Consider the following 15,719-nt stretch of genomic DNA (forward strand, 5'->3'; position numbering starts at 1 on the left):
CTGTACCAAACATTCAGGGTTTTTAATGGCTTGGGCCAGGTCATCTGATCTAGGATCAGTTACGCTAGCTGGTGAAAGTAAGAAAAACCAGATCCCAACATTGGAAGTTTTTTTGACAAGGTTGCAGGAAAAAAAAAAAATTGCAAGAAGAGAGTTGCACCTTGGTACAGCAAACATACACGTTCAAAACAATCTTAGAGCATAAATTGCAAAATACTAAATCAGAAGTATGTAAAACTTCATAGAAAAATAGCCTAATTGAATTAAGCATGCCTTGACTATGGCAAAATCATACTTACAATCCCTAATCTAATATCTGAAAAACAAGATCCCTATTTAAAAGACTGTCAAAGCTAACTGGAATCAAATCAATGGCATTCAGTCGCGTATCCCTCTGAAATGTTGCAGTGACACTGATTTTTTTTAATGACAAGATAGAAAATATTGGGGGGGGTGCTTCTTCAGACTCTGTTAATCTGCAAATACTTAACTGGCAGCTGCCTAGCTAGCTCAGATAAAGGACTAGGTTCCCTTTCCACAAGTTGTCTTGGGTAACTAATTTCTCGGATAAATTTCTGATTTGATTACTGTAACTGTCTCCTAATTGGACGCATTAAAGTTATTAAATAAACTCCAACTTGTACAGGATGCAGCATCCAGACTGTTTACAAGGGCAAGAAAGTTTGACCACATTAGTCCTGTTGTAACGATGGGAGGCAAGGCATGGTGCAGAGACGAGCCGTGGTCACACTATTAACAAAATATTGAACGAAACAGAACGAAGAACACTACACAGGGCAAACTCAACAAGCAGTTAAACAAGGTAGCCAGTATCTGCAACACGGATCAAAGACTGACAACCAACAACACTAAAACAAGGGTTTAACTATGCGTGCTAACAATGAACATATATATAGACAGGTGTGACAGGACCAATGAACACGGTAGGGGCGCAGCGCTAGACAGACACACAGGGAGGAACCAAGGAGGGGGCCGTGTCCTGACACCTGTTTTTCAGTTCTGCAAAGGTTCCCAGTTAAATTTGGAATTGACTTTAAAATACTTCAATCTTATTTATTTACTAGTTTTTTGCCGCCTGCACGTGCTTGTATTTGGCAACAAAAGTATGCATTTCTTACTCCTCTTTAATTTTTTTTCTAATATAGGCTATATTCCAAGGTCTGTGGTATACTAACCAGACTACTTTTTAATAAATAGTAATAATGCATGACGCTACAATACACTCAAGAAACCATTTATAGATGGTAAAACTAAGTCATCTGCAATCACGAATGGAGACATTCTGACCTATCTTTAGCCTCATATCCCAGAGGGCGCGAGCTGAGTTTAGATTAACCTGTGAGCGCTCCGGCATTCCACCAGTTAGCGGCTCGCGCGGGGTGTCAAACCAGCCTTTTTTAGACCACTTTTAACGGCTTGTGTGCACCAAACCGAAAATAGCTGACCTAACTGTGCGACACCGGCTTCCCAAACCCCCCCCCGTCAAACTCGCCCCTGACCAAAACGCCAGTCCTCTTTCCGCACGGCCATCTCTTCCTCGCTCCTAATATAGACCCTGCAGCTTTACGCGCAAGTGCGCTCGACGAGCGTGCTCAAATCAGACGGACGTGGTGGCGTAAACTGCTCGAGCACAACGCTATCGCGACATACGTGCACCCACCATGGAGTTTGTAAAGCAGGTAAGATAACGCTACAGCAGTCTAAAACATATCTGAGTGCGCGGAATTTCGATAATAACACAAGCTGCTCTAGAAATGACAAAAACACTACCAACACTACTAAAAACACCCGCTAACATCTCCTCACGTGAAGTAAGCTGTATTCGGCGCACGTGAACTTGATGAGTTGTGATGATTTAGGACAACTGTCCTTCAACTCAGCTTTGTTTCTTGGACAGGCGGTGCTTCCTGTGGACAGTGAGTTGAATAGTTCAGGTAGGTAAACCACAGCTCTGGAAGTATATCACAGTGTAGTCCAGAATTACGTAACTATCTGTTTACACATGCACTAGTGTTGTCATCTTCTCTGGTACTTTACATGTTTTGACCCACAGCCTTTCCCTCTGATTAGCCTATTGATATTTGTCGTCTTTAAATGGCTGAAATTACCCCCAAACAGTGCAAATATAAGGTGAGATGTAACCCTCTGTTCCGTCAGCTCCAGACTCAGCCGACGAAAACTACCTGAACTTTATGAAGAATCACTGTTGCTATGACGCTACTCCAACCAGCTGCAAACTGGTTATTTTTGACACCACTCTGCAGGTTAGTGTCTGCTGGACTTTGGCAATTTTGTGTTGTCGTCTTTTTTTGCAAATTTTGTGTTGTCGTCAGTATTGTACTTCCGTCTATTACAGTACTACTGACGAAGTTTCACCATGATACCTTTATGGCTTGTGGCATACTTAATATAATACTTCTTTTATATTTATATATATATATATATATATATATATATATATATATATATATATATATATATATATATATATATAAGAATGCTAAGCTAAGCATACTTAGCATGTTTTCCACATCCTCTCTCAGGTGAAGAAGGCCTTCTTTGCACTGGTAGCGAACGGTTTACGCGCAGCGCCACTCTGGGACAGCACTCTGCAACGTTTTGTGGGTGAGGAGGCGAGCAGGCCATTGTTTTATGTTTCCAAAAGAGCCACCAACCATTCCCCTAACACACTCTTTCCCATTGTACTGGCCACTTAGGTATGCTGACTATCACCGATTTTATCCACATCCTTCACCGTTATTACACGTCCCCAATGGTCAGTAGATAATAGCAGTTATGTTAACGTTCCTGATAGGACTTTTATGTTATCATGTTCCTCGGTTCCACAATAACGTTGGATTCTCTTTTTTCCACTTACAGGTTCAGATCTACGAGCTTGAGGACCATAAGATTGAGACATGGAGAGGTGATTCATTTCAAAGTAAATGAGCTGAACAATGTAGATGTTCTGGGGGTGACATGATGTATATGATCACTGCAAGAATGCTCTCTGGTCCCATGTAACGAGGATTGATGGGATCCCTGGCATTTTGGGAAGCCAGTGGGCCAGCAGTAGCTCTGTGCTCAGAATCTCTGCATGCGTTTCTCATGTTTCCTCCACATGCAGGTATGTGCTTATGCGTGTGCGGATTTGATACACTCGTGCCTCGGACGTGAGAGGACGTGCCTTACGATTTTTATTTGCTTCCTCTGCTAACTTTTGTCTGTCTGTGTCGGGGTCTAGATGTTTACCTCCAGTACCATGACCGAAGTCTTATCAGCATCAGCCCAGATGCGAGGTAACGATGTCTCACACCCCCTCAATGTCTCGTTCATAAAAAGAGAGCAAACTGTACTGTAACACTGCAGAAATTAATCTGTTTTATGTAACACTATATACTGAGAACTATATATCTGTATAGGAAATAACTATGGCCACCAGGCATTTTATGCACCAGGCATTTTATTCCCCTCCTGTCTGTTGGCAGCCTTTTTGACGCTATCTACTCCTTACTGAAACACAAGATCCACCGGCTGCCGGTTATTGACCCTGAGTCTGGAAGTGTCCTTCATATTCTGACACACAAGAGAATCCTCAAGTTCCTCTATATATTTGTTAGTAAGACAATCCCTGTTTCATTACTATTCTTATTTCAGCCTACCTTCCACATATGCAAAAATTATGTTGTAACAAAGTAATTGATATTATATACTTATCACATTAAAATTCAATGAAGAACTAGCATTTACGTTTTACACTAAGTTAATCATAGGTCCCTAACATGCTTTAAAATGTTTGTGTCAAATACAAAGATGTGTGTTAAATGTGGCATATATTAAAAAAAATAACCAACATATAAAGTCATGATCACATATTCTTTCACAGACATTTTTACATTTGTCTTTATATTTGATCCCTGTCTTTCTCTCCGTGATGCTGGATCTGTGCACGGCTACAGGGAGCTGTGGTTCCGAAGCCAAGATTTCTGCGGAGGAAGATATTGGAGGCTGGCGTGGGAACGTTCAAAGACATTGCCACGGTGCATCAAGACGCCACTGTCTACGACTCGCTCGCCACATTCGTGGAGAGGCGTGTATCTGCTCTGCCGGTGGTTGACGATGAAGGTAAGACTCGGGACTCAGAATCAAGAACCAAAGTCAGTGCGTGGCATTTCATAAAAGGGCATCTCTTCAGAAGAAGAGAAACAAACTCTGTTTTCTAGCTATTATCAAAATTTGACTATTAGGATCTTAGGTTTTAGCTCTCACAGGTAGAAAAACATTAAAGGGATCAAATAAAGACAAATATACTACTCTCATATTACTCTCCAGCAGTATAGTTTAGTTTTGCTGGTGGAAACCAAGGGACACAATGATGGGAGTAAACATGGTTATTTACTATTTTTTAAATAGCAAATCACACATTTTGGTGATATTCAGTAGGCTTTGCGATCCAGATTCTCACTCAGATCTAGTCACTAAGAGGCTCCCTAACCATTCCTGTTTCACAGGGAAAGTGGTCGCTCTGTACTCCAGATTTGACGTGATTGTAAGTAAACAACAGTGCCCATGGGCAGAACACTCACCCAGAAATGTCACAGTGCTATGTTCACAGTGCTATGGTGATAAATAAACTGTTAGTCTTTTGTATACTGAAAAGACCATTACTGCAATCATGATTTTGTGTATTACTGCCTATTTTTGCCTGTTTTTGTTCATGTTCACCATTGGCCAAAAATAGTGAGTTTAGGACTAAATTGCTCAATGTCACAACAAAGGTGGTGTTGAAGTGCCCTTTGACCTTTTCTCAACTGTCACACTTAGAATTTGGCAGCACAGAAAACCTACAACAATCTGAGCATGACCATGCGAGAGGCAGTGCAGCGGCGGCAGTGTTTTAATGAGGGTGTTATCAAGTGCTACCCAGATGAGATGCTGGAGACTGCCGTGGACCGGATTGTCGAGGCAGAGGTGAGCACGTGTTAGGCAGCCACTGATTTATACAGCCTGTTGAGGGGTAAAATCAAAATTACCAAATACTTTATCCAAGCTATGTAAGCTTGAAATATATCCTAGCTATGTAAGCTTCACAAATGTCATACTACATAGCTCTGTGCACTACGGTAGGACATTTTGACAAGGTAGGATAAATCATCAGAATACCCCACCACAGACCAGGAGTTGGGTGGATATGAGGGTGAAGCCCTTGGCATTTTGGCTCCTCTTTGTTTTATTGGTGCTTTGGTGAAAGTGGCAAAAACCGAGGCCAAACACAACAGGCTTCGTTCTCATATCAAACCGAAAAATCTAGCAAACAGCACCAGATACTACAGTTGTGTTTTGTTTCTATTTGTTTAACTGGTCTAAAATAACTAGTTAGAGGCCATTTGTATAAAATGCAATATTTAGCAATTTACAAACAGTGTGCTATTTTAGTACATTAACCCTAATCTACATAGTAATGTCTTCATTGCAGATGAGATGCAAATAAACATTAAATATCCACCTCTGCTTGAAATTATATTATAAAATGCTTACTATTCTGCAAAATAAAACTCAGGACCTCTTATGGTCCTGTTATGCAGCAAAACCATCTTTTGATTAAACTCTTAAAGTGCTCAATTGTTTCTAGGCAGACTCAGACTAGCACTGTTGGGGTTCATTCAGCGCAGAGTATTAATTCTCCAAGGATTGGGCTGTGTGGATATTTTGAGCTGATGTTCCTTTGTCCTACTCAGGTCCACCGGCTGGTCCTGGTGGACCGGGGCAATGTGGTGCAGGGAATCATCTCCCTGTCAGATCTCCTGCAGGCTCTGGTTCTCTCTCCGGCAGGCATAGACGCTCTACATTCCTAGCCAGGCATCTGGACAGCCCCCACCCCTTGGGCTCTGCCCCTTGCCCTCACATTCAGCGGCCCCTCCCCTCGAACACCGCAGGTAGGCCGCCACCTGCCTGTGCTTTTTTTTTTTTTTTTTTCACCTCTAGGGCCACCTGTAATCCCAGACCTCAAAAACGACACTTTCTTTGGACAATGTAATGTTTGGGACCCCTGAACATTGTCCTGTTCAGCAAGAGTGGTTGTCACCAGCATGAACCAGCAGGCTTCTACAACTTTTTTGTCTTCTAATTCTTTCATTACAGTATCATATGAGGCGAGTGAACTTTTCCCTAAGATTGCTACACTGAGAACTGGATTACTTTTCTTAAAACTGTCTGCACCAACAGATAATGAGTACAGTTACGGAACTTGCTGCCCTGCACAGTGCTAGGCAACACAAGCCTCTATGTAACCCCTGCACACACAACTGGCACTGGATGTGCAAGTGCCAGTGATCCTCGGGGGTGGGCGTCTGGGATGTGACCACGAGTTCCTTTTGTCATGGCAGGAATTGAATGCCGAACGGCAGTCATTGCGTGGTGAGTGAAGCCACGCAGCATGTGCTGAGACGAGAGACAATTGCTTAACCCTCCCCATGACTGCTGTTATCGTATCAGGTTAGAGACAGGCCGTGAGGTACAAAACTTAGTTTTCTTTTCTTCAAACATTCTTTGTCTGAGGTTTTGCAGAGAAATGGTATTTTCTAATTAAGTGCTGGCTGGTGTTTTGATATGACATGCCATGATGATTACACTGAAGAATGAAGAGGAACTTACGGGTATACAACTGTTTTTCACTGCAAATACTTTGTTTACATAGCTTTAGTGAAATATTGGCTTGCTAAGTATGTTATGACCTGAAATGTGAATGAATTAAAAAAAAGTTACTAAGTACTATTTATAAGTATTGCATAAGTAGTCTTTGTATATGTCTGGTATGGGCGATGAGTATTGCACAATAACAGTCTCAGTTACACTTAGTGAAACCAACCTCGTCACCATTCGTTATTCTAATGTGTTTTAAAATGCCAACTTTTATGTATGCTTAGTATGCTTTATGTGCTGTGCTTATTTCACGTTAAATCTAGTTTGCCCAACAGAAATAAATGTGCTGCTGATGTATTTTTTTCGGTGGTCCAGCAGATGTCAGTAAATCGACAGCATCCCATTCCCGTAGCGCAGTAAACAAGAGACACGTGACACAGAGAGCCTGTAATATCCGTTCCTGAAACGGTTGCGTGTGGGGGTTTTTTTTCCTCTCTAATCCATGACGGGAGTGACGACTCTACCTTAACCGCACACACCCCGTGATCTCCCAGCTTGCAAGGCATAACAAAGTGGAGAAAAATGGCGAGCGGGGAGGAGGCTAGGTGCCCCTCCGTTTCCCCCTCTCCGGTCGGCCTCGAGGCCTTGTTCCCGGCCGGCAGGGCGGACCGAGCCGGGGCGGACGCGAACCCGGAGCTCGCGCGCGTCCGCCAGCGGCTGCAGGGCTGGCTGTCGCAACACGAGCCCGCGGCGCTGTGGGTGCAGGGGCTGCTGGTTTGGGAGAGGCCTCTGCACAGCGTCGTCGGCGCGGTCGTGCTCAACACGGCGTTCTGGTAAGAGGCCCGGCGCAGCGGTTCACTGCAAAACGGACGACGTCGTAGCTTGGTGTTGCGTTAAACGACAGCGGTCGTTAATTCTCGGCGATGACGGCCGGTTGACCTGCGGACGATCGCGCTTGCGTCTCAGTTAGTGTCTTTCTCGCTTTTGCTAGATGCTGGAGTTCTTAGGTAACGCAAGTTCCTAACGTTGAGAACTGCAGCACTAGTGCGCTTTTCTTAGTGGTCCAACGTGACCTTTCCATCTGTAATGGATTTAGTTTTGCAGCATATTTGGTAATGAAGTCTGCTGTTCTTATGTTAGCTAGCGAAATGTCACCGGAGTACCGTTAACGCAGACGGTTAGCTAGCAAATGCTAAGCTATCCAAGCTAGCTAGATGTTTCCCCAAGCACATTTTATATGGAATTTACGTAAAAGTCGATTTCTGTCAGCGCTGTTGGTGTATTTTAATGCCTAAAAGCGGACTGCGTGTGTCTCAGGCTGCTGTCATCCACGTCCCTGCGCCCGTTGTTCGTCCTGAGCGCGTCCCTCCTCGGGTTCACTCTGATGGAGAGATGGAAAGACAAGCTGCCTAAGATCAGTGGTAAATCCACGACGTCGTTTCTTTTTTAAAGCTCTTATCGTTTTCAGCAACATCTACAGTTGCTTTGTAATAATCTGTCAGCCTGTTGCAATGTATGGCATCAGTTATGCTTTATATAACAATTAATATACCGATATAACTTTACTCTGGCCTGCTTTGCCGGTGTGAGTTTGCTTCTTTATTCTTTTCCTTGTTCACAGTGCGGCATCCTGAGGCATCTGAGATAGAAGGGTATGGCTCTTGTAGATAATGCGTGTCATGACTGCATGGCTTCACTGGTTATACATTTTAATAAACATCTAATATGTTTGAGTTTTGTATTTTTAGGGATCACAAACAGCAACCCAAACAAGGCTAAATCTGTGTACATCATTAAATTTGCCCACTTCCGTAAGAGAAATGTATCCACTGCTCATTGATGTTGCTTTAGTGGGAAAAAAGTTTTTATATTTTATAACATCAAAATATATCCTGTAATATAAGATGTTAAGTGACATAATATAAAATTTATATTATACACACACACTAAAACACATAGTAATAGATAACGACATTGGAAAGATACAGCATACATCCTTCATTTATATGTTTACGATGCCGCTGTAACATGGTTAGGATGGGACACGTTCGGTTGTATAAGTAATGGTGGCGGACGCTGACTGGTTGCTCTGTGCTGTGTTCGTGGCCACAGAGACAGCATGGGTGTGGAGCCCAGGCTCCTGAGCGTGGCTGAGCTCAGCCATCACCTGGCAGAGAGCTATCTGACCTGCAGCCTCTACATCCAGGAGGTGCTTCAGTACAAGCGCCAGAACCATGGCAAGGTGGGGACAGTGAACCCAAGACCACCCCATCTGCAACCAACAAACTGTGCCTTTAGCTTAAAGGAATAGTATGTGGGGGTGCATTTTGAACAAATCTTTCGCATACCTTGAATGTAGAGGTTCAGCTGTGACATTTTTGGTTTATGTAAAAGTGTGTCTGGTTTTCGCTAGTTTTTTGTGATTTGACATTTCGTGCCTCTGTTATGTGCTCAGTTTTGTGCGATGACGTGCTCCGGATGCCTCCTGCTAGCCGTGGCTGGTCACTATATCCCTGGAATCATGATCTCTTACATTATATGTGAGTGCCTGTAATGACTTGCTATACCTTCTGTACCGCCATGCTTATATAGGATGTATAGTCCTGGAGTTCTTGAATGCTTTAAAAAAAATGCAAATAATGTTAATAGTAATTATAACCAGTTAATAGATGGAACAGCATCCTTAGTCATAACACTGATAGTGTATATCTTTTAATACAAAATAGCTTTGATGGTGGCCATTGGATGAACTATGTAGAATGTGTGTAGTGAAAATATTTATGATTTCTAATTGATTAAAGGCTAATGAATCAATTGGCAATCATCAAACACTTTAAAAATGTTCACTATGCTAATGACTCATTATGCAGATTAGCATGGTTTATCCAAGGGATAGACAGCAGGCGGGGTGTTGGCCTGTGACTTCATCTAATATTAATCTTGAAATAATGATTGAGTAGTGAACTAGCTGCTCTGTTTTTTTTGCCACCCAGGTAAGACAAAACTCACACATAATAAATAAATAAAATTGGGGCCACAGTACCACAGTTGTTTGACACACCACTTCATCCATCGTGCTCTGAACATAGCAGTGCATAGCAGGGAGGTGGGTGAGCTGATGCTGTGTGTGTGTGTGTGTGTGTGTGTGTGGTGCATGCAGTGCTCAGTGTCCTGCTGTGGCCTCTGGTCGTGTACCACGAGCTGATCCAAAAGATGTACACAGGACTAGAGCCCATCTTGATGAAATTGGACTACAGCATGAAGGGAGACACCCAGCGCCGCAAACACGACAAGAGAAGTGAGATGCTTACACACACACACACACACACCCCACCACCCCCTCTTCCAGTGTTGACACCCCTCTATAGGTCTAGCCTGTAAGGCCACAGTTGCCAGCCTACACACCCAATACAATACCGTAGAATTCTGTCCACCCTTGAGCAGCGTTTTGTGTGTGTGTAATTACTGTAATGTTCATTGTGACATTTTTGCACTGTAGCAAAAGCTAAAGTGTCTGAGCCTTGTACAGTGTTGCACCCAGAAACAAGGGGAAAAAAAAGTAAAAATGATCAAGGTTAGGGTTAGGGTTAGGGTTTGGGTTATGTTTCTGTAACGGTTTATGGGCTTTACTTGCTCATAGGTAATCATGTTGTATTTGCTTATTGAGTGCCTTGGGAATATGATCTAAATTCCTTAGTTTGGAAGTACTTTAGTAAATTGGTAAATTATTGGATGTGTGGTATGTCTCTGTAATGTCCATAAGATGCCATTGTTGCAGTGTATATAGATCTGTATTACCTTGTAGACCTTCATCATGTAATATGTTTACATGCACTTTAAAAAAGTGGCACATAATCAGATTACGGCAAGATTCCCATTACAGCTGTCATGTAATCACCTTAATTGAGTTATTTTGATTGAGTTAAGGTTGAAGTCAGCATAAGCGTAACCCAGTTAACAGACCTGGGTCTCGATCTTCTGATTTGTGGTGACATGCATATGTATTAAGCAGATTCTCTGTTTTTATGCAGCATACACACAGAAAGGTCACAGGTTCTTGGTATGCATGTGTCTGAGTTTGAGTTGTCTCACCATATAAGCCCTGAGACATTCAGGGCCTCTGGAGTAGTGATACTTACGGTGACTCGCACAGGACGCGAGTAATGTATCTTCCACTGTCAGCATTCACCTCGCTGGCTTCCACCGTAGCTGCAACAGTGTGCAAAGAACAAAATCCCTAGAGTGACTGATTCCTTGCTTTGGGTGTGACTCATTCTTGGGGCACCCACTTTGCCTACATGTCGATTTGACGTTCAAGTGGAGCGTTACACTTTAATCTGTTTATTTACAGAAGTCAGAAGTAATGTAGTGATTAGACCGTTTAACGATAGTTGTCTGTCGCGCAGAGGTGAAAAAGGAGCAGGACGAGGGAGACGAGCCAAGAGCCGAAACGGAGAGCGAGAGCGAGGAAGAACTCTCGTGTTTTGCTCCCACTGTGAGTGACTCCCCCTGGCCTGAGTGCTAGGCTCCGTCCTGAAGTGGTGCAGTGATCATGGGTCAATATGACTCCACTCTCACCGCCCACTTCTTTACAAAAACACCTTGTATGAGATTACAGTCCATCTGTTGTCATGCATAAGAGGTATTAGTCATCCTCCAGCTCTTCATCACTGGTCAGTCTCCTCACTGCTGCGCCGGAAGAATGACCCAGCATGTAAATGAGATCCTGACAGCAGTGGTGTGATGAAACTGACCAGGGATGGATGGTGTAGAGAATGGCTGACAGATGGTGAATGGCCTCAGCTGGTCTACAGTCTGGAGCTGTACACTTGACACATAAGTGTACATAATGAAGGTGCCAGCGAGTGAGCAAGACAAGTTTATTTGTATAGTACATTTCACACTCAAGTGAAGTCATTTACAAGTAAACTCAAGATATGGGGGAAAAAGTGTAAACAATAAAAAGTAGAAAAGTTATATGAAATATATATGGAAGCTCCAAGCTATAAGTGTGATGTAAAAGCACCGTTCATTCACCCTGGCTTAATGCGGTCATGGATGGCCTGAAGCCTTACCATAACGCCACATGCTGACGGCTCGCTCTGGCGCCTGCTCAGGTGGACGTGAAGACCACAGTGCTGGCGATGGCCATCACAGATTCTGAGCTGTCTGACGAGGAGGCTTCCATACTGGAGAGCGGTGGCTTCTCCGTGTCCAGAGCCACCACCCCGCAGCTCACGGATGTTTCCGAAGGTGATTTTTGTTTTACGTAGGCCTAGAGTCCGGTTCACTTCCAGTGGACCTTCAAATTTAGTTGGCTGGAATATTTTTGGTTTAATAATGCAATTTTAAGCTGCAAAGTTATGTAGATGTGATGCGATTTAAACTACCAATGGAAGAAAAACATTGCTTTTTTCCCCCCATGTTAAAACTCTATCATTGGACACTTAAACAGTAGTCATTTCCTACTTAGTTTCATATTTGATCATCATTGGATCTTTTTATTAGAAGTAATAGGAATGCTGTCTCACTTTAAATTACAGCTGAAGTAACTTGGAAAAGAACTTGGTTGAAAGTTCTTATCCATTTGAGTTACCTAGTTACATGTTTGCCTTTGGTGAAGTTTTATAGCTGTTTGTTTTTTATGGTGAAGAGCATTCAGTGCCCTGCTACATTGTCAGCTTCCATTAATCTGTAGCGGGAATTTGTGCTTAAGGAAGTTTTGAAGTATTCCAACTGAATCTGTTTTACTGCTCTTACAGACCTCGACCAGCAGAGCATGCACAGTGAACCCGAGGAGAGCTTCTCCAGGGACCTGCCAGAGTTCCCCTCTGTGGATGAGTTCCCATCTATGGAGCCTGGACTGTTTCGCTTCCCACTGGGCGTATTGGGGGCGGCTCGAGCCGAGGGCACCGGTGCCGAGCCCACCGAGGACTCTCAGAGCCCTGCCAGCCTCCTCATCCAGCATCTGGCCTCGCCACTTCACTTTGTCAACACGCACTTCAATGGGCATGGGCGCCCACCTGGTGGGGCGGGGCCGGCTCCGGGGCCAGAGCCAGGGGAGGGGCGTTGCCCCGCCCGCTCACTGGAGGCCCTCAGTGAGGAGATTGTGAGCACAGCCATCTCCACCGTAGTGCAGAACACTCTCTCAGCCCTGTTACGCTCCTCGGAAGCTGGCGAGGGGCCTGCCATGGCTGAGTTCCTGCCTGCCGAGACGCCACCCTGCCCCATGGAGTCTCCTCTCAGGTCACCTGTCACGCCAGAGGCGAGTGACGAGGACGTGTCAGCCGAAGCAAGTGGTGAGGAGCAGCCGGACACCACGCTTGTTCCTGTGGAAGAAGAGGATTTTGAGCTTCTGGACCAAAGTGAACTGGAGCAGATGGATGAGGGGCTGGGCCTAGATTTTGACGGACAGAGAGTGGGGGATGTCCCAGCAGCAGCAGACACGCTCCCCAGTGGCCAGCGAGAACTGGCTGACCAGCAGGAGTCCTAGCTTGCCTGTTGTTCACACTAAACTGTCCCTTTTATTTATAGTCCATGTAGATATATACCATACACTGACATGAATGTTTTATGGATGTGTGTGAAGGTCATTTCCTGTCAGTTAGGCTATTTGTGTTTTATGGGGGATGAGATCACTGTGATTGGTTTTGGGCTTTTGTTTTGAGAACAGGTAAAGGTTGTTCTCAGGTGAACCTAAACAAACCGCAAGTAATGAAGTTTTAATTTTAATGCCATGTGCTTCTTATATAGTGCTGAGTGAAAGTCAGGATTTTGTCCTTCATATCCAGTTCTTACAGTTAAGTGGGCCAGTTTATTCAGACTTGGCACAAATCCTGAGTCAAGTTTTTCTTGGTAACAAACATTGCAAAAAATAAATGGATAAACAAATGAACAACAATAATAATTAACAGATATCACATAATCAGTGAGATCCTAAGATTAAATACCACAACTGTATTGTCTTTCCCACATCTTGGTTAATAACATTTTCTGATGATAATTGTTTCTTTCCAAACTTCTTGTACTTTACATAGGCATACTGGCCAGTGTGGTTGTGTGGGGTTTTGTTTGGGGGAGGAGGGTGTAGCGGTGGGGTCCTTGCCTAATCTGCTTCCGCCCCATCAAACAAGGCCACCTATGTTTCCTGCTCCCAAGAAATGGTCAGTTATTTCACGAAGCAGGATTTGTCTGACAGCTTGAGTCACAAGTTAATATTGCACAAATGGTAATGTTTTCTCTCCTATTGTGAACATGCTAGGCTTTTGATCTAGGTTGATCTAGCTTGTTGAGAGAACCTGCTTCTTGGAGTAACCATTTTTTCCAGGTCCCTTTTAGTCCCCATTCGAATACTGACTCAGCCTAATCTAAGAAGACTAAAAAGAAATTTAGGTGCATGCAAGCAAGCTAACCAGCCAACCGAGCTGAGATTATATTCTTGTAACGACTGTTCAATGATTGGGGAAGGACTGCTTAGATATGCAGATCCTTAACTGTCCTGGTCCTAAAAAAAATGCCACACTAGCAGTACAGAGATGTTTTACATAGCCATGTTAATATATACTGTTGCGTATATGTTAAGTGTTGGGAACTTTTTATTTATCAATATTGGTCAGTTATGAAGTAATAATCTACAGATTATTGTATGCCTTGCACAGTTGAAACTGAATTACTAGTAGCGTTTTATGTTTATATTAGGACATGTTCTATTTCAATCAATTTGGCATTGATGTTATTTCAGATGTTGCACAGTTCAAAGTTTAGCTATGAAGAATGTTGCTCAGGATGTTTTGTAGTTCTTCGTACTGTGTCTTGAGAAGAAATCCTGCACAAAATTATATCAAATTAAGTTCACTTGCTCAAATGAAGTCCATAGTTTTGTGTTGTTAAGCACCCACGGGCAGCTTGTTTATAATTATTTTTATAGTTGTAAGACTATTGACTGATGTAGGTGAAGACTTTGATGCACTATGAGCATAGTTTTGGAGCATAATAGATTTTGTGTTCATTACTCTGGATCTTGAAAGGCATGTTAATAACTAGTCATTACCTACACAGAGCACCCCTTTACTGCAACAGGCAGCACAACATGTAGGCTCTGTGCAAAGTCCAGTTGGGCATTGTCATGAAGTTGTGTTGTAACATAATGTATTTTAGTTTGTGGGTTTAACTCATGTTCATCTGCTCTGCACCTGCCATGCAGAACATGTCTAAGACTAAAATGAAAAATTTGCTTCCTAGTCTAATTTGTACAACGTTAATGTTACGGATGTTTCCAGCATGGCAGTTTCTAGTTGTTTTACCCTTTTTGAAGTGCCGACTATGAGTATAGGGACTGGATTAAAAAGACAGGAATCCCAGAAAAGGAGAATCTAAATGCTGCTTGAAGGTTGTATGCATCTTTGTAAGATGTGCTTGACAGTTGTTTTCTAGAAGCTGCCACAAAAGCGGCATTAAGCTTTATGCAGATGTATTTCAGTTGCACCTTCCCTATATAGTTCACTCATTGCTGCTGGGATACTAATAAAGATGGACTTAACACTTTAGTTTTTGGTAAACTTGTAACCATTAATGGAAAATTCCCACTATAAATATGACGGGTTCTAGCATTAGAAACACCTTGTCTTACTCGCCTGTGCTATGGTGCAAATGTAACTGAAATAACGGAGGCCATTATGATTCAGATTACCATTGATCATGTAAAAGCAACAGAAACAGCTAAAGCTTCTTTTTGAAACAATATTTTCTGAGAATGTTTGTGTATTAGTAGTTGTTTCACTCTTGCTTTCACTGCTTCTTGATCGATAAAAGGCACATCATTTAACAAAGGACTGTTGAACTGTTCTTTTCCTTTTAGACTCATGGACTGATGGCTGCCTTTGTCGTAACATGCTGCCCAAAAACAAGCATATTTATTAGGTATTAAGCCAAATGGAAGGAATGGTAACTTTTGTTTTTTTTTGTCTTATCAAAATTATTTAAAAGGGCACAGCTGACAGTTGTTGAGCTTTGATGCATTTTAAGTCAAAATCATATTTATTTATATAGCACTTTTT

The 15,719-nt window shown here is 42.9% G+C and overlaps 2 protein-coding genes across 5 annotated transcripts; both read left to right on the plus strand.

Annotated features, from left to right (window-relative positions):
• The first annotated feature begins 1,532 nt into the window (after positions 1 to 1,532).
• prkag3a (protein kinase, AMP-activated, gamma 3a non-catalytic subunit) lies at positions 1,533 to 6,802 on the plus strand. Of its 4 annotated transcripts, XR_014118354.1 has the most exons (13): positions 1,534 to 1,700; positions 1,919 to 1,955; positions 2,179 to 2,285; positions 2,565 to 2,646; positions 2,739 to 2,797; positions 2,902 to 2,962; positions 3,266 to 3,320; positions 3,510 to 3,636; positions 3,981 to 4,146; positions 4,533 to 4,570; positions 4,846 to 4,992; positions 5,760 to 5,957; positions 6,163 to 6,802. XR_014118354.1 is itself a non-coding variant. In XM_027025795.3 (12 exons), exons 1-12 carry the CDS (start codon positions 1,683 to 1,685, stop codon positions 5,857 to 5,859), a joined length of 903 nt encoding a protein of 300 aa, XP_026881596.2. In that variant the 5' UTR covers positions 1,533 to 1,682; the 3' UTR covers positions 5,860 to 6,802. The 4 variants fall into 4 exon arrangements, 3 of the variants coding, with proteins under 3 accessions (XP_026881596.2, XP_026881594.2, XP_026881595.2); XM_027025795.3 differs by having other exon boundaries at positions 1,533 to 1,700; positions 5,854 to 6,802; XM_027025793.3 differs by having other exon boundaries at positions 5,760 to 6,802.
• Positions 6,803 to 7,110: 308 nt separating this feature from the next.
• Positions 7,111 to 15,491, plus strand: retreg2 (reticulophagy regulator family member 2). Its single transcript, XM_027025792.3, has 9 exons — positions 7,111 to 7,496; positions 7,981 to 8,084; positions 8,285 to 8,315; positions 8,776 to 8,905; positions 9,119 to 9,203; positions 9,824 to 9,961; positions 11,070 to 11,158; positions 11,781 to 11,916; positions 12,426 to 15,491. Exons 1-9 carry the CDS (start codon positions 7,246 to 7,248, stop codon positions 13,154 to 13,156), a joined length of 1,695 nt encoding a protein of 564 aa, XP_026881593.2. The 5' UTR covers positions 7,111 to 7,245; the 3' UTR covers positions 13,157 to 15,491.
• The last annotated feature ends 228 nt before the right edge of the window (positions 15,492 to 15,719 follow it).

Source organism: Electrophorus electricus, chromosome 18 (assembly GCF_041902795.1).
Source record: "Electrophorus electricus isolate QZ-2024a chromosome 18, ASM4190279v1, whole genome shotgun sequence".
In the NCBI taxonomy this organism is placed as follows: Eukaryota; Metazoa; Chordata; class Actinopteri; order Gymnotiformes; family Gymnotidae; genus Electrophorus; species Electrophorus electricus.